This window comes from Lepisosteus platostomus, chromosome 4 (assembly GCF_059453375.1).
Source record: "Lepisosteus platostomus isolate fLepPlt1 chromosome 4, fLepPlt1.hap1, whole genome shotgun sequence".
In the NCBI taxonomy this organism is placed as follows: domain Eukaryota; kingdom Metazoa; phylum Chordata; class Actinopteri; order Semionotiformes; family Lepisosteidae; genus Lepisosteus; species Lepisosteus platostomus.
In genome coordinates, this window is record NC_142614.1 from 50,959,417 (window position 1) to 50,986,767 (window position 27,351).

Here is a 27,351-nt window from a genome sequence, read left to right on the forward strand (position 1 = left end):
CATGATAATCCAGTCAGATTCGTGGGGCAATTTTAAAGGCGCATTTTCCAGCCTCTTCTCCATGTGGAGTAAGCAGTGCGGATCCTAAACAGGACTGCTGAATTACGGTGCCACTGCTTTCTCAGCCTCGGCCCAAGAGCTAGACGACTCAATTCAAAACCCAAAACCTTTGTGCCAGTTCTTGACCTGGGTCTCCCTTAGCCCACTACATTGCTCCCACCACTTCCCAAATGCCCCAAGGCTTTACCGGGATGTGTAAATTAAGGTGGAGGACGCCTGTGCTTGACGTCAGTTAACTTGAGGAGACTGTTGTGTACACAGCCACCACAAGGTTCATGACAGAGAGTGGGCTGCAGCCTCCATCCACCTTAATGCCTGCTGTGATGTACTTTACATCTCCACATAACCTAGGACTATAATTTCCACCATCTTCAGCCTGCTCCAATGTTGAGGACTTTGTTGGATCACACTTTGTCTAGATCTTCCCCCTTGACCTTGCTGCCATGGAAGGCCCTACCAAGAGCATAAACTCCAGAAAGCATTGCTCTTGAGTTCACAGGAACACAAAAGTTTCTGTACCACGTCAAGATGGTGACTTCCCACATAGGACATTGAAATAATAGCAAATAACACATGTCTCTCTACCATGTTAGTTTGGCTATTTCCTAGAGAGGAAACAACAATATGAAAGCAAATGTGCTATATACTCCAAAATACTTTCATTGTAGATAAGTTGTTAACCTGCATAGTCAATGCTATTTCCACCATCTACAGTATTTTCATCAAGCCATCATAACCCTTTTCTAAATTGTTGAACTGTATTTAGAAATCAGGTGTTCCCTGTGCTTAGCAGTTTGGTGTGCAGTATACACATAACACATGGCAGTAAGACTGTTTTTATGTAACGTGAATAGTTCCCACATATCAAAATAGAAAACACTCATTGGTCAACATTCATTTTAGCATATTTTAAAGCCAGGTCAGAAGATAATCTATCATGTGACTTCTGGCTTCCACAAAGAGGATTATTTCAAGGACTTCTGCATACTGTGTCTTACTTATAACAGCTGACTGCAAAAGGCTTTCATGTTTGCATGAAAACAAAAATAAAATATTTAGAATTTTCTGTGGACAAAGAAGCTCCAGGGGTATTTGTTCAATTTGACTCATTTTTTACTGAGTTTAGTTTTTTTTTTATCACAGCTTCTTTGCGCCACAGTCCAGATAGGATGGGAACCATGGTTTTTGATTGTGTACTCTACATTGTTTATGGCCTGTTACTGCTTTAGAAGACTCATCTTCTAAAATTTTCTATTTTATAATATACATTAATATTAATGTTGAAAATTGAAAATGTAATAATTGCATTAGTGTACAATTACACATATTTGTGCAAATTGTACTGTATGCGTTAATGATACATTGGCTTCACTACCACATATTTTAAATGTGTGTCATTTTTTAATTGAACATTAAGTCACAAAGGCACCAATTCCATTTGTTTTCGGACTATGGCAGAGAATCAACACACTTTCTGGATCAAGTGAGAATCAATCTCAAAATGGAAGAGGTTAATGGTGAGCAGTTCTCCAAACTGTGACAACAAAAATGATTCTTAATGGATGGGCATCCTTGCAGAAGTGGTAGGAAATTGAAGCAGATAACAGCAGGAAAAAGAGAGTCTTGCTACAGTGGTTTTAAAGGGAGGAATTGATTGAGAATTTCAGTGATGTTGAGGTTGGTAGGAGTCTGGAAAAATCACCAGCCAAGCTGTTGAGGTTGAGGTTTCTTTCAACAAACAACTGAATCAACTTTTGGGTCAGTTCATTACTAAAAATAAAAAAGTAGATCCGCTGAAAGGCCTCCTCTTCTCTCCTCCTCCTCTCATTTACAGACCTTATGCAAAGTATCAACTAAGATTCTTTGGTGGCAACAGTTTTCACATTTTCTTTTCAACCCCGCTCAGTTACTTACAATTGCTTTAAGTATTAGATGTATTTCTTTTCATGTGTGAAGAAATATTTAATTCAGTTGGTCAATGAATTATTCAATGGCATAAAAACACTGGGAAAAAAACAGTCCATAAAGTCCAATATCAAAATAAGAAGAGCATATACCCCTTGAGCACTGCTACCCTTAAGCACAATATGAAATTCTAAGAAAATACAAAAAATGTCGTTTAAAAAAATAACAAATATTTCACAATACATATTCAGAAATTATTTTAATGCATTTTAGATTTGAAGTTTGTTTCTTTTTGTAGATTGTGGGATTCAAGTTCAAGAGAAAGCCAACAGGCTATTACTACTAAAAGTATTTTTATATTTCCTCCTCTATAAATATGGATGCTCACCATAATTCATGAGATATAACAATACCCAATTAGAAATTGTGTTTAGGAGTATTTATTGACAAGTTAAGCTTAAGAAGCTTTGGCTTAACCAGCTTGACTGATAACCTGATAACTGATAACCTGGCTGTAGGACAAAGGCACTAAGACTCCTGTGCAGATTTAGTTAATCAAAGGGATAGCTGCAAAGCTGGAAGAGGGACAAATGTAAGGAAAAGAAAGGCTTATTATGATATACTGAATATAAGAAGTGAAGACAAGGAAGACTGCAAGTTACACAAGTGAAAGTGAAGGTAGTTGCTGTCACCCCTCCTGAACGTTTATGAAACACTCCATTAAAATAACCAAAATCAAATCAGGTGTTTGGTATTAGAGATTACAGAAAAGTTTTGAGGACCAAGATACATCCATTGCTCATGTAAAACGGATCTCACTGATGAAATATAAATCTACGTATAACAAAAGCCTTTTGTCTTCTTAAGTTTATTAGAGCATGAAAATATTCTTCATAGTTACTGATATAAGCTTTCCTATTAATATTCATGCCCTAACTCCAAGGCACACATTGAAAATATGAATACCTTTTTGTTGCTTTCAGGCTGTTGTTGATGTGTGTGTGTGTGGGGGGGGGTCATTGTACTCAGCCAGAGAACTAGCTGTATTGCATCCATTTTATTTAGTTAATAACCTTCCTGTGTTAGGTTCTGCTCTATAAAATTTTACCACCAGTCCTCTTTCCAGGAAGATTTATGGCAGTTTTCTAAAGCACTCATCATTTACATCTGGGAAATGGTTTTCTCAAAAGAAACAATGATTTCTCTGAGTACTAGATTATATTTTATGGAAACAAAGATAGGAAAAAGTAATCTGAGTTGGAAAATTGGTAATTGTATCCCTGATTGAAATATAATTCTTAGAACAGAGATGAAATATTTAACTGCATTTTTTTCAATATGTTGGAGACTTAGAGCTTTGTTTAGAGCTTTGTTTGCTAAATGGCACTAATATACCAAAATTCCCTCTGTGGTATGGGAATGTCATGCCTGATATAATCATTATTTTCTTCCATAGCCACTAAGTTAAATATTTTTGTGGTTCATACCAAACATACCAAATATCACAATTATATTTAGTCTAGCACACACAGAATGTAGCACAAGGTACTGTATATGGATGAGGTGTACATAAAGTGTCTTTTGAGAACAGATCAGTATACATACTTTAACTAACCAAAGTGGGTTACTGAGGATCTAGTACACTGTCCAGTTGTGGTAATCCCATCAAAAGGAAAACATATGTTATGTCTGGTAATATAAATTATGTATCATATCTTGGCATTTACAGGTATGTACACATTTCTTTAAATATCAGTGTAGGAAGTCCATTATTTCCACAAAATATGTTATGATAAACAGATTATACAGCACAAAGTAAACATCCTTACATTGAGGCCCTTAGTGGGTGTCAATCTAGATTTTAAAATGTTTTTTTACCTTCATTTATAATACTGTAAATGGGAAGAGATTGCACTTACATAATATATTGTCCTTGCAATTCAGAAATCTCAAAGAAAAGTATCTAGTCTAAAGGATCTCAAAATAGAATGTTTTAAATGTGAAAATTCAAGCCTACATTCTGGCACCAAGGTACTGATTAGCAAGGTGCACCCACTTCCTTATGACAAATAAATGAGCAACATTCGTACAAAGCAGTGGACAGAAATGTATCCCACCCACACAACTGCAATTTCAAATTCAGTTATCTGGGAAGCAATATAATCTGAGCACCTGACAAGTAAAACATACTGTACATTTTTAGCATTGCAAAATGATTTATATCTGCAGACAGCTCTGTTGTTTTAGGATATTACATACCACTATATACAGTACAACCAGTTTGTAAATGTTGTTACTGAAAATAAGCAATAAACTAAAGTCTAAAATTTACAGTATACATCTAAGTAGAAAAAATATTAGTCACAAATAATTTGTCTCACAGACCTGAACTAGTGTATTTACTTTTCTGAAGTTTTCTTTAATGATGTCCTGCCACAAATTTGGAGTAATTTCAAACTATCTGGATCTCGTAACAGCTGTATTACAGCAATATCAACTCTATAGACCCTATATCTGTCATGAACAGTTCTTTCCGGGCCCTATGTGGACGACACGATCCAGAATAGTGAAGACACAAGTGGAAAAACGGTCATGCAGGAAAAGGGTCTGGAACGGGAGGCGTGTCCATGCAGTGCAGGTGTCCAGGGGAAGTGAATCTAGGCGAACAATCCATGTAGGAAATCCAAACGGGAAATCAGAAACAAGGGCTGAAGTCCGGAGGGGGGGAACAGGAACCGGGTCGGAACCGGCGAGGGGAACCAGGAATTAGGAATTAGGAATTAGGAATTAGGAATTAGGAATTAGGAATTAGGAAGTTAAAAGCATAACGGAGCCAGATGCAGCAAGACCCCGGGCTGTCATGATGTGGAAATCAATGAGGAACCAGGAGTGAGGTCCGCGTCTGGCTTTTAAGGGGGAGCGGGAATAGGGAACAGGTGCAGACAATGGGAGGGAACGAGGCAGGGCTGGAGCGCCCTTAAGAGGAGGGGTTAGCGATCGTGACAATATCTATTAGAATGTATTGCATGAAATGTTTATTCCATTTCAAAATTGGACAAATGGACATCTTTTAGACATTCCTCCTTACCACAAAGGGATACCTCCTTATACCCTTTTCAGGATGATGTTAAATCATCAAGCAAAAGCATTTACATTAGGTATGGGTGGAATCTACAACTTTATAATGGGTTATGTAATATTCTTTGCAGCTTCCAAATTTTAAAACAGACAAATACTTCAAGTTAATTTTACCATAGAAACGTTGTTTTGTAGTAGGACCCTCCCGATTATACAGAGCACAATTGCATTGTTGCAATCTTCTCCAGGACTGTTTTAAATGCAGGGAGGACTGTTTTTCCACAATCTCCAATTCCAGGTTCTCACCTACAAGGTCACTTGCATCGTATGTAAGTAAAATGAGACTTCTAAGATCATCGTCAATCAATCAACAGTTTATAAGGCAATACAGGAGCCATTGACACCAGTAAAATGTAGTTTGGAATGATGTAACAGCTTGGCTTTACAGTCTGTTTAACCAGGAGATCTAGAAAGTGAGAGCAGCTTCCTCAGCTGCTGGGATGGTTCCTTCGGCACTTGTTATTGACAATGAATATCATCCTGAAAATTCAGTAAATGCAGGGCATAATAGAACTGTTTAAAAGGGGTATCTTCTCAATATCTGGGTTTCATGACTGGATCAGTCGAAGCTTGCAGTGTCCCACTGTAAGAGCCATACGATTTCTACCAGTGACTTGGGCATTGGCCTTCATGAGCACACATCATTTTGGACACAAGGTATAGCTTGTCACCATTGGCCAGCTATTGAACAGGTGAAAGTTCCTGAATGAGGGTGGCCTTGAATCCTTGGATTGATCAGCACCCACTCCACTCGCAATTTCACAATTTCACAGCAATCTTGTCAATAAGTCTCATCTGGAACAGGGAGCACAGAACCCATTATGAATGATACATCCAATATAGAGACTTGAGGAAGACAATATAGGATGGAGCATGCTCAGTACAGTCATCTGCCATGGACATTTAGCCCACAAGAAAATTAGACTCCTCCACAGAAGCCATTAAGTAGAGCAAGTTCTTGTAGAGTCCATGTCTTGCAACAGGGAGAGAACAGGAGCCTGCAACACCAGGGGGATGAAAAAGAAGTCCCGCTTATGATGTTGTGTTTGATGTTGTAACAACAGAGGCAACAGGGATAACTGTACACTGTTGAGTAGCTCAGTGAGCTTGGTAATTTAGAGAGCCATATACAGTATGGCATCAGGTGAGTACTCTCTGCATCATGTCCTATGCCCACGTAGATGATAAGTTTGCACAGGTGACTTCAAGCAAAGGCAGCACTTCAATTAAGTTAGAGAAAAGCAAAAAAGCAGTGCCAGGTTTAGGCTGAGCAAGGGAGGATTCAGAGCTTTAAGGCAATTGCAAACACCGTGGAGAGTCTCAGAGGGAGATTAAAGGAGACACAGATTGTGATTTGGAGCACATTGGTGATGTCTGACCCATTACCCATTGTATTTGTTATACATTGACACAAAGATAAAAGGCAGCACAGAAAATATAGAAACTAAGTCTTCTAGTACATTAGTCACACAATCCAAGATCAGGTACATGATACAAAAATAATGGCAATCCAAGGGAGTAACTTTCTTCCCACAGTTAATACAGAATGTTTGTGAAAACTGGAAATGATGATCATAGGGCAAGCTTTAGGCCGAACAGCAGGAATTGCTACTTCTCTTTAGTTCCATGTATATTCTATTTCTCTCTCCTTTTGTATATCTCCCTCCTTTTTGGGGTTCCTGTGGTATCAAATCAACCTGGTATAAAACCATCTGACAGTAGTCAGAGTGCACAAGTTTTGACTCCTTTTCCTTTAATTTTGTCAGTACACCAGGAAATAATAATAAAAAAAAAATGGAGTACACAAGACTTTAGCCACTAGGCTTTTAAGAAAGAAGTGTGCAACATACTGTAGGAAATGACCACAGACACTGATGTTTACGATATTTCACTGCATGGAAGGAAGGTGAAAAGTAGCCAGAGAACACAAAGCATTGAGGAGCTATAGTGGTATAAAATATACGTGTCAAGGTAGACAGAGGCAAAAAATCCAAGGAGGTGTATGAACTTGCACAGGGACACACATTAAACAGAGAAGAGCATGGGAAGGAAGGAGGTGAATGGAGGCACTGAAAATATAAAGAGGGCTTACAGTGTAAAGTTACTTTGGGTTAATTTGCAGACATGAACAGAAATAAAGGTGGTGCCAAAACAACTGGACTACAATGAAGAAGTCAATTGGAGCTGGGGAATGTAAAAGAAACAATATGGGGGTTCGGACAGGTACAATTGAGTTCATACATACTGTAAAGGTAGCTCTGAAAGGAGCTGTGTGATGATTTTCTTGCCTTTAGAAAGACATTAAAGGAAGTGGATCAGTCTGGGGAATGAGCACATGATGGCTCCCAGTGGAATACATTAACACTCAGAATTAGAGAAATAAAAACAGTCACAGTCACAGACATTGTGAGGCAGCAAATGATGAGGAGGAGAAGGAGGTAAGCTACTGTAGCTCTGTATACAGTACCTGTACCTTCTAGGAAGGCAGTAGAGATGGGGAATCATGGTCCTTTTAGGCCCATCGGCAGTGCAGTGCAAAGACTGATCCCTGTCCTATCTGTGGCTGGTGGCTACCCATGATATTTCATTGAGTTGTGACTATGTTTTGACATGAAAGGGAACTGAACAGTTGCATTTACCAGTCTCACAGCTTTATCGGCGATAAAGCAAGAAGAAGCCATGTTTTATTTTTCATTTAGCATCCAGGTCTTCTGCCGTCATACTAAACAAAAATGATTGACAGGCACTAAACATTGTGCTTCTGTCACGATCGCTACTCCTCCTCTTAAGGGCGCTCCAGCCCTTCCTTGTTCTGACCCATTACCTGCACCTGTTTCTTATTTCCGTTCCACCTTAAAAGCCATACGCAGACGTCACTCCTGGTTCCTCATTGAATTCCGCTTTGTGAGAGCCCAGGGTCCTGCTGTGTCTGGCTCCATTATAGTTTTAACCTTCTGTTCCTGATTCCCCTCCCTTCGCCGGTCCCGACCCGGTTCATGGTTTTAATCCCCTGGATGGATCTCCTGGCCTTGGATTTTGCTTGTCTTGGATTACCTGTTTGGATTTTCTCTTGGATCGTTCGCCCCGGATTCACTCCCCCTGGACGCCTGCACCCCTTGGACACGCCCCCTGTCTCCATACCCTCTCCTGCATGACTTTTTCCTCACAATTCCGGATCGTGTCGTCTGCATAGGGCCCAGAAAGAACTGTTCGTGACAGCTTCTTTCCAAATCCTTGGCCCTCTCTGTTTAGTACTACTCTCTAATCTGATGACACATTTAGAACAGGAGTCAAAACAAATTATGGATCATTGTATTTTATTTCCTTTGAATCCTATGCCATCTGTGCATTCTTTTGTTTATTTATAGAAACCATGTTCCTTGTTTCCATCCTACACCCAACTGAATTACATAGACTTTGTAGGCTTTTCATTTTGCACCACATCTACCCCTTGAGACTGGAGGTCTCCCTGGTAGTCTCCATGGTGATTTCTCTGTTTTGCATCTGGGATTTGCCTCACCTATACCCTAGTATCTCCTTTTTGTGCTCTTGACTACTGTAAGGCTGCCTCTTGAAGGACAGAGAGGGAATCCTCCTTATATGAAATATGTTGAACTCAACAGTTACAGCCTGTTGCCTTTAGATTTTTTATCTTTAATCAATGCAAAGTGTTTATGTTTGGCCTATTCCTCACCACCCACCTCTTCATGTGACAAGATTGTTTAGGAAACTAAAGCAATATACTGTAGCTAAGAGCAGCATGATTTAGCACTTAATCTTTTTGATTACTGAACAAGTCTCAAAATTGCAAGGAAAGGTAGAGGTGCATATTGTGGTTAGGCAGGAACCTTAAGTCAACAAAGGAAATGCTCATGATTTTAGAATGCTCTGTATTTCTTTCCTTTGTGCTTTACAGTAATATTTTCCAAAAATAAATAAAAATATACATACAGTACAAAACCATAAGATACTGTATTTACTTTTACATTAATATGTGACTTTATGAGCAAAAAATGTTATTCTTTTTCAGAAACATTTTATCTGATATCATTAGTTATCTCAAGATTTTACATCCTTTTATCCTTTTATTGTGATTAAAATGTTGTGCTACAGCAGAAAGCAAAAGACCACAACTTCACTTAAAATAAACTTCAATGTCAGTCATATTGTCCTTATTACATAATGTATACAATTTCAATTCCAGACAGGCGTATTTTCATTCCAATATCTCGCTGGGCCAGCTCTTCTAAATTTACATTTATCATCACATTAAATGCTAAGGGTTTTTATAAACAGTCGGGAACAAAGAAAAATATCTTTAGACAGGCACTCAATATGATAATATCCAGGGATCACAAGCAATTCTTTCCTCATTGACATTACTTTATGCCTTTGAAGGTGACATTAAAAAACCTTCAAATCTAAATACATCCCTAAAATAGAATTCATTGTTTAAACTATTATATTTAGAGAGGTATTGGGATTTAGAGATCTTATAGAGATTTAGAGGTATTTAGAGAGGACTGGTTAAATTTATTACATTTGCACAATAAAATGAGAAGTAGAAGCATTGCTTGTTTTAGTAGTTACAATATCTGTTGGTCTGTAATGTAGTTATAATGCCAAGCCCTGACAGTTCATTCTCCATCATAAGCAAATTCATTAACAATAATATAATTCATTTATTTTCTGCAATTAGCAAGTTAATTATTCAAATGATATGGTATCTGACTAATTGCAGTTCTGCTGTTCAGTCAAATTCTAATGACGACTAATATAACATGAGACAACAAATAAAATGAGACAACTGACATAAAGGGATAAATTCAGAGCAGTGTCCTCAGACCACCACTGCAGATTTCGAACACTAAGCTAAGAGCAAGGCAGTTTGATTGAGCTTGTTCGATTGAGTAGATTCCAATAAGCAGTGCATGGAAAGCACATGTGATGGCAGCAAACAGACGGCGGCACTACTGTAGCAGCTAGCTGGACTAACTGGATATTGGAACTCCATGGTGTGGAGTGGAACATGCCTGACAGACGAAGGGAGAGAGATATTGTTTGCTGAAATCTGATGTAATGGATGAGAACATATTGTAAGTAGAACCCCTAGAAGAAGTTGAAATATCGGCTCCGTATGTGGCTGGAGGCTTTGGGAGAGTAAAGGGTTGAGTGCTGGTACCGCATTAACTGGACTCCAACCAAATAGGGTGATTATAATGGGAATGGGGGGGGACTTATTGCTTAAGCAGTCTAGGCCTGAGCTCTAAGTGACAGCGTGAGTGTGACCAAGGAGCTCCGGATGCAGTGCAGATTGACAACATGCGCTCACACCTGTGGTACAGAGCGGGTGTCAGTGAGTGAAGGTTCCTGTGTTGGACAGCAAAAAGAGGGACTGGAGAGAGGGAAGAGATGAAAAAACAGACAAAGGCCAGTGCCATAGGTACATTGAATTGGATGATCGAACAGAAACAGAGGGACAGAGGTCACAGAAATAGAGCTGAACAGGATGGATTAGGAGGAGAGAGAAGGGAAGGAAACAGGGCAGACATAGAGTTGTTTGGGGTTTTCTGGAAGGCTTGATGACATCAAGAGCACTGATAGAAAAAAACACAGACAACATGGCGGTAGCAGAGCTGACTGTTTTCAGCGGAAGTTTGAGACAAAAGAAGTGAAAAGGCGACTCTGATCCTGACTTTGCAGGTGATTAAGGTAACCCAGCAACGACGAGTGCAAAACATGGCCATCTGCAACAAAGTGAGACGCAGAGAACGAGATTAGAATTTAACCTCCTCCCATAATGCACCATAATGCTTTCAGTGCATGTCTTCACAACTGAGTGAATAAACCTGACTGTATGTAAACTTTCCATTTGCTTCTCCACAGAAAGAAGAATGCTAACTTTGTCAGGTTGGATGACTCAGGTGGGAGATATTGGTAAGACACTTGCTTCTGTGGTTGCACCTTTTAAAGGAAATATTAAGACAATATAGTTGAAAAGATACAGGCTAACCACAACTATGTGATGTTTTTAAAAGCTGCGGATGTGGAAAGCTTTCTTCTCTTTTTTTTCACTCAAAACAAAAAGCAAAACAAAAAGGCCATATTTTCCCGTGGGAGTATTTTCAGTGATGTGAGATTGATTTTTTTATGGGCATTTAGGAGAACCAACTACAGCACTAATGTGCAAATGATGAGCTGCTAAACACAGGATAATATTTGATAGGAAAGTGAGCACTGAAACTGAGCTGGAGATTATATGGCTACAGCACTCATTGGCTCTGGATTAGTTGTGCATTTCAATCAAAATGCATCAAATTTATATCTAAATGTGATGAAGAAGTGGAACATACAGTAGCAGAAAATGTTGAATCAAAAGTTAGTCTACTTACTATCCAAAATATTAGGAACCGTCTCTCAAATGGACTTTCAAAGTAAAGCTAGGTTAAGGAGCATGAGAGAGACTTCCCACTCTTTCCTTGGCCCTTAAAATGTGCAGATATCAGCTAGATTTCAGGTATACATACAGTAGGTTTGATTGGAGGATATAAAGCATAATAATTAATATATGACATAAACTCTGATGTTAATGTTGATTTGAACATATCAAAAATGCTGGAATTCTTGCACAAGATGCATTCTTGCTCTTTTGTTGACATTTTAAGACTGTATTTTCATATTGTATATATTTTTATTCATGTATGTGCATTGTATTAAGAAGCTATGCTGATATATAGGGCCATTTCTAATCTTTCCCACAACAGTACACTGCTGTAAAAAGCACAATTCAGAACACTGGACAGCTCTGTGCTGAGTGTGCTTGACCAGCTATGCAGCACTGCTTTACTTATTTAAAAATCCCATGCTATAGTAAATGCTGTTTGGACTGCCAGAAGTCCACAGCTGCAGTGTTAAATTTTCTTGGCATATGCAGGTGCTCCATTTTGTACAGAACATCTGAAAGCAGACAGGAACACTGAAGCACAGTTCTATGCATAAATGAATTAACTACAGTACCATTAATGTGTACAGTATATTGTAGTGTACAGTACGTTGGCTACTGATGTGATAATCAGTATAAACTAATGAACCACAGCATATAATGTCAGAAAAAATAAGATAATGGACATGCCTTAACACTGAACATGCACATATAATTGCTTTTTTCACAAGAAGTATCACTTTAATAATACTGTATGTTGTAAAGCCAAAAAACACAATACCACCTCTTTGCTTTAGAGTGTACATGTATTGGTAAATTTATGAACGAATAGCATTGGCTCCAAGGATGTGTTGACTTTGGTTCTGAATATATACTGTAAAATACATACAGTATACTGTGATGTTCACAGTCAAATATGTTGTTATTATGTTATATCTTGTATGTTAATATTATAAATGTTTAAATAAATGTTAAATATTTACGTTTTCATCTCATTACTCACATAATAAAGTCTCAATTAGGAAGTACATTGTATACTGTATACATGCATTGATGGTTGATTTCTATTGTAGGCTATGGAGAGCAAGTGTTCATGTTACTAAGAAAGATTGAGCAGTCTGAACCGGGCATTAGAGGATTTAAGCTTAGAGAAATCCCTAGGAAGACCAGGCTGACTGAGACTAGGGCTGCTCCGACTTATCATTGTGAAGGTTGGCTCTAAACAGTCACTACCCTTTATTTAGCTTGTTTTGTTGCTTCGTCTTCCATCTTGTCTCTGTCCAGCTACAGTATGTGTGTGATGTGTTTGAATACACCTTTCCTTTTTTCAGCCCACAGTATCAATCTCTTAATCTTCTGCATTCATATGCAATTGGGAGTCAAAATCAGAAGCATTACTTTGGACACTGTATTATATTTACAAATATATAACGTAATTTATCAACTTCACAAATAAATTAGGAAATGTATTTCTTAAAATAATTTTGCACATGTGATATATACTTCAAATATTTTAATTTAATTGTAAGTTTGGTAGTGTTAAAATAAATGTAATATACTTTAATAGTGCTTAAAGTAGTGGTTAATTTTCATGACATGTACTGTAGTCATGCTCCTGGATCTGTTTTTTTTTCTGGGATCCTTTTAGGCACACCCTGACAAAAAAAATGTGGACCTGTAAATCTACTTTCAAATCAAATGAGCAACATGGGCAAGATCTACTTCTTTCTTATGGTCTTATAACATAGAAATGCATGCCATTTTAATGAATACACGTATGCTGTATTAAATGCTTAATTTACTTTATTTTTGTGGCATGATATATACAAGATAGAACTGGAAAATATAAACTTGTAGGCACACATGAATTCTATACAGGCATATAAACAAAACCATAGAACTTAACTAAATACAATTTTAATTTATTATACAAACGTTTTTAACATAGCTGCAGAAATCATGCTTTAAGCACTTTCCCAGGCCATATATCTGTGTATTGTTATTTTCTCCAGAACAGCAGTTTATTCTGACATAATGCTATAAACCAGTTTACTTCATACCATTTAGATCTTTTAAGGACCTTTATACATTGTCTAACATACATTATATGGTATTCATAAACAGGTAAATATTTGACTTTTTGAGTCAATTTACAAGATACCCAAAAGCAGCAATATGAACTAGCAGGTTAACAGTTTATTCGACAGGAATTTTATATAGTAAAATATATACACTGGTGTGCTCTTTCCCTTTTAAGTCTATGAAATTGTCGAAATCTTCTTCAGTATTTAACTTTAAATAAATAAATATTTTCCCCTAAATACTACTTTCTGAAAACAATGTTTCTTTAAAGTGATCAGATACAAAACAAATAAAACTGATATAAAACATCTAATACCAAACAAAAAAATAGCATTATATTGGGGAAAATCTATGAATTTTGGGAACATTCTGTTTTGAGAAAGAAAAATAATCAAATGCTTGGAAGCATCATTGGTACTGTATGTTATTTTACAAAATATTTCCTTATAACTACATATTTCACACTTTCTAAACAATTAAGAGTAAAACTCCACTAATGTTTCTACTTGTGTTATGTGCTTCATCTTTGACGATTCAGTTGACGCTTTCAGCACGTTTTAACAGCATTTCAAAATTGATCTACAACACACTTTAAGTTTTTTTTAGTTTTAACAGGTTAGTGTCTTCCTCTTTAAGAGCTACTTTGCAACATTAAATAATGGAAGGACAATAATTTTAATTAAACACACACTTTAAACATATATATATGCAGCTTTGTCAATTCAACCTTTTCTTTTTTGTAACATTCGAAAAAGGGAATAGTCTGTTAAATGTTATTTCTTGTCAGGAGTGCAAAAGAACACATATGTGGGACAAACAAGCTCTTTAGAAGACTACACAGATCAATACTAAAGTGACTAAATCTTTTTAAGTACGTTTTCACTTGCAACTGGAATACGAAATTGCAAATATAAACTTACTGTTCAAAAGAATGAAAAATAACTTACCTAAAAATGTTACTTTGAAAAACTTTTACACAAATAAGAAAATGGCACATGTTTATCTTATCTCTTTCTGACCCTTATGAGGGGCGATGTTTGAAAGAGGTTACTAACCATTTACTTACTATGTTTACTATGTAAACATTTTAAGCAAGGGTTAAAAATTTTGATTGAGGTTACAATTAACAAGTTTCTTCTATGAAAAAAAAAATCCTATAATTCTAATATTTGCAACCTGCAAGTGCATACAAATAAGAGCAAAATCTTTTCGCATCCTACGGAAACTATAGAGGAGATTCTTCTTCAGCATTCATTAAGAAAATGGGTATTGATTACCTTAATCTGACCTATAACAGGCAGCAGGCTCTGATTGTAGTGCAATCTAAAAATGATCATTGTTTATTTCACTGGGGCCATAGAATATAAAAGTGACAATTTAGGCTTTGTCACTTTACAAGTAGCCACTGCCTGATATGGATGCGGTTTTGCATCATTCATCTAACTAATAACGGATGGTCAGGAAATAAAAGTAAGTGAACCTATTTTGCCATTAATTTGGTGAAATTACATCAGGTATGCATTTGCTTTGCATAAATGAAACAGAACATGGAAAAAGGTGATTATATTGCCTCTTTATCTCATGAGAATCCATCTCCTTCCAAGGAACGACATCCTTCTTAGCTTATCTGCACTATAAACTATGCCTTTGCATTAATTCCCAGTGCTATTTTTATGAGATTGTGATTTTCATTATTTTCCAAAACAGGATTTATTTTCTGCTGGAGCCTCTGAAAATCAGCAGCAAAAATAAGACAGTATGAAATACAACGGTATCACTATAACTGAAATTATGAGAAGAGGAAAAATGAAAACAGTTCATTGAAGCATTTTGAATCATAAAGTTTTCACTTAGCATCGAGAACAGTTAATTACATTGCAGCTTCTCAAAGAACCTGTTAACTTCAGAAATTCACAAGTATTGCTTTAGTATAGCACTGCTCTTTGGAGATGTATAGTTATCTGTATTAAGAAGGGGGGGGGTGTTTCTTAAGTATGGTCATCTTAAATCTTTTTTATTTTTTATTTTACTTGTTTCATATCCTATCATCTAGTATTTGAGACAATGTTTTATAAATGTTAACTAAGGCCCATGCCATCATCAAACTTTGCTGCCTCTCTCTGTAGAAACAAGTGGTAGTGGAAGGGACTGGGAAACTGTAGGAAAGGTTGAAATAAGATATTTAGCATTAAAGTAAACTGGTTTTGTTTTTTCCATTCAGTCGCAGACTGGAACTATTGATCAATTAAAAGATTCTACATATTTTGCTGAGATAGAGGAACGTTTTTTTTTTGTTCTGTGTTAAAATGTGAAACAATTATTGATTCTAAAATATACCACCCTCTCCTCCTTTCCATAATTAGTGTAAATACTTGTGTTCCTTAATTATCCGGCATGACAGGAAGATTTTTGTCATAGTCTTAGCGTATCGCAACGCAATGCTTTCAGCAGAAGACTTCCTTCTTCGCTGTCTCACATCACAACACATTTGCCCTTAAGCTTCTCTTTCCTCTTCTGCTGCTTGGTCTTTTTCCCATCAATCTGAAGGCTGACAGTCCGGCGCTTCTCCAGGTTCAGAAGCTCTTGGAAAAGCTCCTTGACGTTGTGGTTGGTCTTAGCTGAAGTCTCCATGAATGCACACTTCCACTTCTTGGACATAGCCTCTCCATCACTGGTCTCAACCTCACGGTTCTGTGTCTCGTCACACTTATTCCCCACCAGCATGATTGGGATGCTCTCCACGTCACCTTTGATTTGACAGACTTGCTCAAAGATCGGTTTCAGCTCCTCTAAGGACTGCTTGCTTGTAATGGAGTAGACCAGGATAAAGGCATGCCCCTTGGAAATGGACAGCCGCTGCATGGCAGGGAACTGATGGCTTCCAGTGGTGTCAGTGATCTGCAAGGTGCAGATGCTCTTGTCACAGCTGATCACCTGTCTGTAGGTATCCTCTATGGTGGGTATATAGCTCTCCCTGAAGGTTCCCTTTACAAACCTCAGCACCAAGGAACTCTTGCCAACTCCTCCAGCCCCAAACACTACCACTCTGTAGTCATTACTTTGCTCAGGCATTATTCTTCCAGATGTGAACCTAGAAAGGACAACAGGTGCATTTTTTCACATAACTGCCTTCTTTTTAGTACATTAAGACTACTGAAAAACACATAAGATTAGCCCATTTTCTGAGCATGCACTGTAGATCCACAGTTATAAATATTGCTAAGTAACACAACTGTACATATACCTACTGTAGTTATCAAGATAGTTTCCATGAGCTGTATTTGTTTTACAGGAAACATTATGAAATGGAATCTTTAGTCTGTGACAGGTGGAATCTTTAGTCTGTGTGCTTGTATTAAACACAGAAACCTCCACAACTGCATTACTATTACAATGTTTTATAGTTGTTGTTCCACAGAAATTATAATGTGGAATATTAGACGTATACTGCACGTGATTACATATATTTTATAGATGTAAAAAATATTTCTATACATATAAAATCTCAACATTAGATTTTTGCATTTATGCTGCATTTCTCATGAGATGACTAACCAGAATAACAACAATATTACAGTATGTAATACGTAATTTTACAGACATACAGTACTGCAGGTAATACAGTACTTACAGTTTGAATCTGAATCATGGCTGTTATAATTTCCACTGTATTTATCTTTCTCCATATGTGATTTTAAAATAAAACACAAGGAGCAGCAATAAGCTGTCTGAAAAAATGCTTAATATGTAAACCGGATAGTAATTAATCCAAAGAAGACAAACATGTGAAATAAATCTGCACGTGTCCTAAGAAAAGACACTACGCACTACTGACAGAACGCTTAATTCTTTTCATGCCTGCGCGGGACTGGTTGATACGTATCTGTGCTCTGGAGCGTATTGATTTTTCCCGTAGACTACCATTACTGAAACACTATACGCACAGACACAGCCCTCGGTTTTTAATAGTGTTCCTAACCATCAAAGCCTACGTCAGCAAAATACATTTTAAAAAGAAAGTCAATCAGTCATGAGGAGATAACAAACATATTTGTACCACACTTGAAATGTACAGTGTTTGATTCCACTTTGATAAATAAAAGTGTATTTTTTGCATTGATTTTCATTGCCTAAGCTATTAGCAGTTATTAATATTTTGAGTAACAAAGCATAAAAAGGTCACACCGAGTGTGGAAACAACACTTTCCAATGTCTGCGTCCTGTTTAATTCGTGATAGCAGGCACAGTTGTGCATGCTGCAAGACACGTTTGACAAGTTGTCAGTTTAACCATCCTTTCTAAAATATTTTCTTTAAACTAGAGTGCTACAGTATATGTATGTTTGTATGATACATCGTATTTGTTTGCAAATACCGAAAGCAGAATTGTTGTATTCCGTTGCATTCTTAATAAAACGGATGGAATGGAGATCATTTGTGTTCCTTACATTACAGTATTACGCGGAGAGGTGAGCCTTACATTTTAACAACATACTGTACGCTTTACACAGACGACACAGTGCGCTAAAAATTAATTTAAGAAAATTAAAAGGATTTTGAATTATAAAGCCAAGCGAAGAACTGTAGACGACAATGCTAAGATTCACAGAAAAATAAAAAAAGTCAAACAACTTACGTTGATAATAACGGGAACAAAATGTATATCAGACGATTTTAATCTTCAGATCTCATATTGGACCGGTGTGCAGCGATAAACAGTCCTTCCTCCTTCGTCCGCACTCAGGTCTGCTGTGTAAACCCATATGCGCTTTCACACTGATATTTAAAGGCGCATAGAATAGGAGAGACATGCGTCCCTCGGAGGCTTGACTCCCGGTGACGTAAGGAGGATTCTCAGTGCTTTTACGCCTCCTTTTCTGCATTACACCTGCTCCTAGCTCAAGTCAAGTGTTCCCTGCAGCAAGAGCCTCTGGTGTTATTTTAACGAGATGAAATATATTTACTCATACGGTATATTTCCTTTGATTTTATTATATGCAGTATGTTCTTTGATCTGTACAGTACATTCCACAATTAAAAATTGAAACTATGATTATTAGTTGGGAAATATACATGAAAAAATTACATTTTTTTACTTCTACTTATATTGCCTTTATATAGAAAATATACTAAATTAACTTATAATGTGCTGTATAATGCATAATACTCTGCCCTCAAATTTTAAAGAAAAAAGAATTAGTAGCCACTATGACTAATTTACCATTACATAATGTACAAATATATTGTTAAAAGGAAAGTCCTGTCATCTTAATTAGCTAAATTTAGACTGTAGAGATTCTTACATACTGTACTGTATTGTCTTATCAACATTATTCAGAATAAACTGCCATCCTTTTGTTTGCACCGATTCCAAAAGAAATACAGTTATAGTTTCAGAATCTGCATGAAACTAAATTCACAGTGAATATAGTCATGCTAAAGTCTATAATAAGTAGGTTTCTCCCAAGGTACTTCAAATAAATGTCATCGCTCTAGAAGGAATCAAAGCTTCTGTATATTTGGGTCAATGAATACCATCAGCTGAAATCAGATGTATGTAATAAAGAGACAAGTAAAAATTGACTGCAATAATTTAACAGTACTATGAAAGGAAAACTGTTATTACCTCCAAAGAAAAATCTGTTACCAATCTGTGCTGTCTGCACTCATACTGTATACTGTAGGGATGGGAAACTATCCCCCAATATGAAGCTGAAAGGGAACTCCGCACAGCCCAGAGAGGTGTGGTATGAAGCTCAGAAAAAGACAGGACAAGAGCTACAGTAGCAGTATCATTACACGACCAAACAAAATTTAATACAGTATGCTTAAAAAAGAGTGGTTTATAGCTGTAACAAATACTAGTTTATGGAGACATGGTGGCACAGTAGTTAGCATCACTGCTGTGCATCGCTGGGGCCCTGGGTTCAATTCTGGACAGGGCATGCTATCTGTGTGGAGTTTGTACAGTATGTTCTCCCTATGTTCACATGGGTTTCCTGCAGGTACCTGGTTTCCTCCCACAGCCCCAAGGCATACTGGTAGGTTAATTGGCTTCTGGGAAAACTAGTCCTGGTGTGAGTGTGTACGTGTCTGTGTTTGTGTCTGTCTGCTCTGTGATAGACTGGCACTCCATCCAGGGCTTGTCTGTGGCTTGTCAAAATAGGCTCTAGCTCCCCCACAGCCTTGAACTGGAAAAAGTATTTAGAAAATGGATGGATGGATACATTCAAATGGAAGATTTTCCTGCGGATGGCATTTTGTGGAATGAAGGAATCCCACTGTGTCAAATAATTCATTAATGCTATATTTCCAGTTACAGAGACAGGATTGTTGTTTAAATAACAGAAATAATTGACAATGAAAGCCATGTACTGGTAAACAAAATGTGAGTTATGTACTGTAACTGTGCCTTTCCATCATGACCATTATGACAGCAGAATAACTGCTGAGAGTTTTTGGATACTGTTACAGCATTATAATTTTTAACCCACTGTGTAGGAAGATAAATTTGTTGATATCTCCCCATGCCATACGGTGACAGAAAGCTAAACCAGCTGTTTTAGTGATGGATTTGTTTTTTCCTGTCAAAAATTTAGAAAAAAAAAAGTTCATATTTGAGGTTTTATGTTGTTTCACAGTTCCTGCAAAAATAATTTCTCAAATAAAGAATTGATTTCAGATCAGACATTCTGTAGAGCTTTGTCAAACAACAATGTTTAGAAAAGGCTTTTGAATTTAAACCAATTTAACTTCTCTGCTTCTCTCCTGGTATGCAAATACTCTACATTTATTCTTCATTTCACTAATGATTTGTTTGACTGACATTTGAGAAAGATTCATTTGCATATACTGCAGTCTATTAGTGTTAATGGATTTTTATGCCGCGGGAAATGGGATCTGGAGTTTATGTGGTGGAGAAAGAAAGCTAAATAACCATGGGTTGAACACTAAACCTTATACTGTACAGTATATCCTCCAGCAAAAGGAGCTTTATTTTTATATTTTCTGCTTTGATGGTACAAAAACCTATTTAATGTCATTACATCTCAGCAAACGTGTTCACAAGAGTAGTGATATCTTTCAAAATCAACAAGCATTGATTCCTGTTTCATGCATCAGAACAGTGCTGGCAATAGATGTGCAATGTCCAGGAGTACTGTATGTCTATGGTTCGCTCTGAATAAAATCAATGTGATTGTGAAGATGCACAACTCTGACGAGTCAACCTTCCACTTTATGGTAAGTCATGCATGTTCCAATTGTTTCCCAGTATCTCTTGCGATCTTACATTTTATTCATTGAAAAGTCTTCTGCTAAATGAAGAGCTCATATGTACTGTGGGTGTCCTGTGGCTTTAGTTTCACTGTTTCTGAGTGAATATGCCATCAAAATAAAAACTCTTTAAATAAATTGTATTAGAATGAGTACATACTGTATATGGTATGTTTCTCTTATATTTCCTTCTGTTAGGAAGTATAGTTTACAACATGCAAAGGAAATATAACTAAAAATAAGAAACGTCTTTTAAATTGACTGATGAGGTTTTTGTGATGTACTCTTATTGAATACCAGTTTATGGCTGAAAACAGTGACTCTGTGGTCAAAGAAGTACCTTGGACTCAATAAACCCTGAAAAGACCCAGTCAATAAAGTCATCTCTGTTGTGGATCTGTCTTCATGAATAAAGTATAAAAGTAGAGGCAATACTTCTTTCTAACATTAAAGTTTGTGTCTTAATTTGTACCTCGGTAAAATATACTGTAGATATCCATTATCAGCTTTACTCTCCTGAAGTACAGTATCCAGGCAATTACTACAGTACTTTTAGTGTATTTAGTGCATGTATACATTACATGAAACTGGTAATGGAAGAAGACTGAAGGTGTATTTGATATCCAGTCAAAAGTCATGGTTGTCGTCAGAATCTACGTAAATTTCTTGAATTATAACTAGCAGTTAAAATTCTAGAGTCGCCTGGCAATCATACTGAATACAACCACAACCGTAATAATAATGGCTCACCAATTAAGAGACAAGTTTAGAACACAGGTTGAGTCTAGTGAGTTTATCATTCACAGAATGCTACCCTTCATTTTATCTCATGAAATCTGTGACAGCAGCCTTTGGCCACAGGAAGAAGCAGGTGTTTGAGTATCACAACTTTTAAAATGACACAAAAATAATCATTCCTACTTTTCTGTACGTGGCTAAAATATGAACAGTCTACTGGGGATATTTTAAAAACCTTCCCCTAGCTTAACCAAGACAATTACATCAAAAGATTTCAAATCCGTAAGTTGTGTCAAAGGTATGATAAATGCACCATCAGCGTCAGTTGCTGGGAAGTTGTAGTCTTTGACTGAACCAGGTGGAAGAACAATCTTGGGGAAGGAACCCAAAATTTTGAGTCCAAATGGTGTCAGAATGAAGGAAAAGGAGGGCATGGGCAAAGAGAGTTCACTATGACAGGATAAAGCAGTACCAAACCTGATCTCTTCAAAGACAACACGTTTCCACCTTCCAGAGAGTGTGCAGATGAGTTTATCAGTCTCAATCTGGTTTATGCAAGACAATCTGCCTTGATCGTGATGGATAGCTGGTGAATGTATGTCTTATCAAATTATTCCTGCTTGTCAGTAATCGCATTTACACCTTCTGGCAGACAGCTTAGACACGGTGTGAATTTTTTCTCATTCATTCTGAATCGGCTCTCATCTCATACTGTACATTTGCTTGTACTCTTTGTTCTCTGTCAAGATGATTCCATAACATTTTACCAGGGTTCAGGTTGAGCAACTATGGAAGCCAGCAGAATACTTTCAAAACACTTTCAAAACCTACTGCTCTTCTTATTTAATGTACAGTATGTAAGGTTTATCCTCACCTTGTGTTTATGGTTATTATGACACTGAAAAAAGTATTTACCACACAGCCACGTCTTATGGTTATTGTATGATGTTGACAATAGAATTATAGGATTTTCTTTTTTTTTTCAGTTTTCACTGTGCCCTGTTTATGTTCCATCAGAATAGCATGCAAGGAAAAATATACAAAGACCAAGTTCTATTATTGGCAATGCATGACATTATGTCTCTTGCTTGATTAACATCTTAGACACGTTAAGCTCAAAACAATTCTGCATTGTTCTGTTGACCAATATGTATTATTCAGCACCAGCGAAAGTTTTGGAGCAAAAGTTCTCCCATTTGCACCTTCTTCCAAAAAATTTAATCTTTTAGGTGTTTATCTGTTTTCCACATCAATCACATGTTTTGCACAGCTTCCTGTTTAGAGTTGCTAGCTTGCCTCTGATTTAATATGCTGACCTGGTGTTAATTAATTCAGACTATAGAGGGAAATGTCCACTCTATAATGAAAAATAATACTTTTATTGTAATAGCTGAGTTGAAATGGCAGTAAAACAAGTCCACTATTATATTTTATTCTTTGGATATTAATCTTCTGTATAAACCAGTGGCTTCAGCATATTTTTTAGTATAATTTCTAGGTTATCTCTAGTGCATCCTTGCATTTAGATTTCTTACTGAAAAGCAATTTGGTTATATACTCAATTACTAACACATACACTACTCGCTTTCAGTCCCTGCCCCTTCACTCTGGGGAGGAGGGGTAGCTGTGTCGGCTATGTGATGCATCTCTGTGTGATCCGGCAGTGAGCAAGCAGCAGTGCTGGGCGCAGGCGGGGTTTATGTTGTTGTCAGCAGGAAGCTGTCAATTTTACCACACTGAGGCTCTGGCCGATGACAGATGGCACATGTTGTTTTATTTCATGACAGGAGTTGACCGCACCACTACTCCATGCTTCAGTTTCTCTGTTTCTTTCAATAGAATTCCTGTGCATTCATTTCTGTTTGCACAGAATCAAATTATATAAGTGATATTCTACCTTTGTACGGTATGACAGCTGTCAGCCACTGAAACGGTACAGTTTAAACCCATGAAGAAAAACACAATTTTGTATAGTCGCAAGATTTGTTGATGGTGGCGACATTATTTTTTTCTTCATTTTGTTTTCCATTAAATTTGGTTCTACGTAACTGACCGACCATTAACCTAAATCCAAAGATACTATTTACAACAGTGTGCACGGATACTGTAACATATGCGTTTAACTGTTTGTCTTGCTGTCTCAGAGACATTGATGACCATGCTCAAATACAGTTCATACAACAAAAGGAACACACAACATATTTCTGAAACCCCGAGAAAGTCATTCATATTTGTACATAACTTTTATTTGGACTAGCAGAATTTTTTTAAAAAAATTACCTTAGAGTGTGAAAAAGACATGTTTTAGACATTACAATGTGTGAATCCTTGCCTTCAAAAGTAAGCATATACATTATATAAGCCTAGGAAAAAACCTGAAATGTTTATATAGCGACATAGTGACTTTTCCTGGTAAAATGCTCTATTTATTTAAATTTAGTTGTGTCAGATATATCTTAAAAAAACTGTTTGGTTTGAAGTATACACCATCAACTGTACTTAGATCATATGTTCTGGATAGATGCAATCCCTTTATACAGTAAATCTCCTTGGTGTAGTATAAACATGAAAATATTTTATGTATTGGCTGTGAATTGGGCTTTACCCCTCCAGCTGAATATAATATTCTGAATGAGGTCTTACCAGTGCATTGTTTAATTTGAAATAACATCCATTGAGAACTTTTTCTGTCTGCATGTAACATTCTGCACATAAATGTTGCCCACTATAAATGTTGCCACTGTTAGCTGAGTCTTGATTTTTTTATAAATACATTTTAAAATTTCCTTTGCAATGTTTACAGTTTACTACCCTCCTGTTTTTACATCATATGTAAACTTGACTAGTTAATTAATTATTCCAGAAAATAGACCATAAATATACATCAAGAATAATGGACCTAATGCAGTTCCCTGTGGTACTCCAGAATTTACACAACTCCCATTTGAACATTCACCCTGTATCTGTGCTCCTTTAGGATTTATCAAAAACCTTCTGACAATTAGTGTTTTCTATAGAAAGATAGTTCTATTTAAAACATATATTTAGATTATTTAATGTATAATATTTATCTTAATATACAATTTCTCTGTTTATGTCCACTACTGCTATCATTTGTTCAAAGAACTACTGAGCAAACCTTTTTCTAAATCTATGTTGGCATTTTGCTATTCCAATATTCTCTATCTACTTTTTGGTTAGCAGTGAGCCTTGTTTCATGAACACAAATGTCTCAGGCCCCCAGACTCTGTTTTTGTAGGTTTCTAAAAAAAAAATCATTTTTCATATGGGAAAGTAAAGCTGTTTAATTAAAATACAGAGGCAACTTACTAGCTCTGCAGTCTATTCTGCTTTGACAGTATTCATCCTCTTTCTGGCTATAGAATAATTGTCCTGACCTGCACTTGACCTGAAGAAGTTCCATTAACTAAAATGTTATACTAGTACATTTCTTTGTATTGGAGTGAATTATTTCTTTTTTATGGAAATGGGACAAGAGTCAGAGAACACAAGTGCAAACCATAACAAAGTGCATTAAAAACTAAGAAGAGAGGAGGAACTTGAGGGAGTACAGTACAAACTGGCCAGCTACAGTATGATGGTTGAAGCTGCTTCTCAGGCTTCAATCAGGATATAGCTGCGTGTCATTTTGTTACTGAAAAATCAAATGAGCAAGACTGGACTAATGGCCCACTTTTATTTGTAATTTATCGGATGTTCTTAAGTTTTGAGACAGCTAGCTCTTGCTGAAACTCACATTTGTTGACAGGAAAAGTTATGTTGCTTGATTAACCATGCGATACAGTACAGTATGTTTTCATTTTACAGAAAAGCAAATGCTTTTGTTTGCAAGGCAACATGTAAATATACTGGATCTAATTTCCACATAGCATATACAAGTACAGGTAATTTAAGATTTAGCTTAACATTAAATAGTGAAAGAAACAGTTGTAATTATGTTGCCTTAATCTCTCTTTATTTCAAAGTGTTGTTTGTTCTAGTTTTTACACACACAGACTAGAAGAAGAAAACCACTGTAAACATTCATGAGTTTACAGTGAGCTTCGTGAGAAGTCTGATAGGCAGAGTCTGCCATCTGCTGGGACTGTGGAACAACACCATGCTTTCATCTGCAGTCTGAAGCCATTTACAGTCTCAGTATGAACAGTACAAAGAACATTATAACTCTGGAGAGGTTGACTAAAAATAGTAAATTTAAAAAAAATTGCTAGCATAAGCATGCATTATTACAGGTCAGAAGAACAATGATTAAATGGCTCAAATATAAATGTAAAAACATCAGTGCAAGTTGGTACTTAGAATGCTACAAAATCATCTAGCCTTTATATGGACATACTGTATTGTAGTTATAGGCAGGCATGTCTTTAAATCTGAAAGTGGAATACCAAAAGGCCAAGCCAAAGGTGCTCCAAATTTTTCAAAGCTACTGAAACAATGAAGAAACAACTCCAACTAGACTCAGGGAAAAACAAACAGGTTGCAGAAGTGGACTGATGTTCACTAGCTTGTGTAGCAGATTTTTAGCAGATGTCATCAAAACTGACAACCTACATCCTGGCATCTGGAATCTGGAGAAGGGAGTCCTACATCAGTGTTTCTTTTGGGATTGGAAGAAAACTGTTTTTCATTTAACATGTTTATTTTAGTGAGCAAAGTATGACCTTAAAAATATTTTTGACCATTTTAAGATGGATGCTTGGGGGTGGAATTAAAGTTGGGGGCCAACACTATACTGAATGGATGTAGTGAGTAGGGGGTCGGCAAAGTTTATGAGTGAGGAGGCCATGCCCAGCTGAGACTAATGCTGATGAACCCATGGGGCACAGTGAGTGTCAGTAACTGTGGAGGTGTCCTATGAGGACAGTGGGATAGAAAGGGGGAAAGAGGAGGAAAAAGGTGGGGAGTGGGGTGGATGATGAGGAGAGGAAGGAGAGGAGTCGAACTTTGCTCACATTTCTTAATGTATTGTACCTCATGGAAAAGTGGTGTCCCTCTGTTGTCTTTAAGTTAGGAGCTGGTCTGCGTTAGTTTAAGTTCTCTGCTTGTAAAGTCAGGGTTATATCCTAGCGTTTAGCTGTCATAAGTCTTCAATACAATCAGATGTGACTGGTTTATGGTTACTGGCTCTTCTGGACTTTTTTCAGCTAAGATCTGAATCTAGGATATAGATGTGGACCAAGGGCTATTTTTCTAGACCAGGGTCTAGCTTGGGGGAGCCTTGCAGTGAGTGGAAACAACAGCCCAACTCTTCTTACAGAAACATTTCAGTATAACACTGTCAGTGATACCGGGTAGCTCTTCCATGTGCATGCTTGTTATTTTGAAAAATAACACACCATGGTCATTTGTTTAAAAAAACACATATCTTTAAAACGAGCTTTATGTAGTCCTTGTTCTCTCTCCTGTGGTTTGGACACAAGCCTGAAGCAATTCCGTGTTCATTTATATGTAAAACCTGGATGAAATACAAACTTCAACTTGCCTGTCAACGAAACAACACAGACCTAGTGTAATATTGTGAGTTTTACGAATACTTACTCCTTCTCCTCCTTTTGTACCCCACCATTGAGTAATGGGTTTGTAATTCTGTCATTGGAAGGTGGGCTGAAGTTCTGATTTAATCCAGACCAAAGATACGCCAAAATGAAGAAATGGGAAGAGCTGAACACATAACTTAAAGGACAGATAAAG

General features: G+C 36.9%; 1 protein-coding gene and 1 long non-coding RNA gene across 2 annotated transcripts in view; one reads left to right on the forward strand and one right to left on the reverse strand.

Moving 5' to 3' along the window:
• LOC148673390 (uncharacterized) overlaps positions 1-27,351 on the forward strand; it is a 41,617-nt gene extending 14,266 nt beyond the window's left edge. The window contains exons 2-3 of the long non-coding RNA XR_015936209.1: positions 10,990-11,040; positions 27,260-27,351. This is a non-coding gene — a long non-coding RNA (uncharacterized LOC148673390). The remainder of the gene's footprint in view (positions 1-10,989; positions 11,041-27,259) is intronic.
• Positions 13,331-18,427, reverse strand: diras2 (DIRAS family GTPase 2). Its single transcript, XM_088629802.1, has 2 exons — positions 18,263-18,427; positions 13,331-16,718 (listed from the first exon to the last, which is right to left on the reverse strand). The coding sequence occupies exon 2, from the start codon at positions 16,697-16,699 to the stop codon at positions 16,100-16,102; it is 600 nt and encodes a 199-aa protein (XP_088485928.1). The 5' UTR covers positions 16,700-16,718; positions 18,263-18,427; the 3' UTR covers positions 13,331-16,099.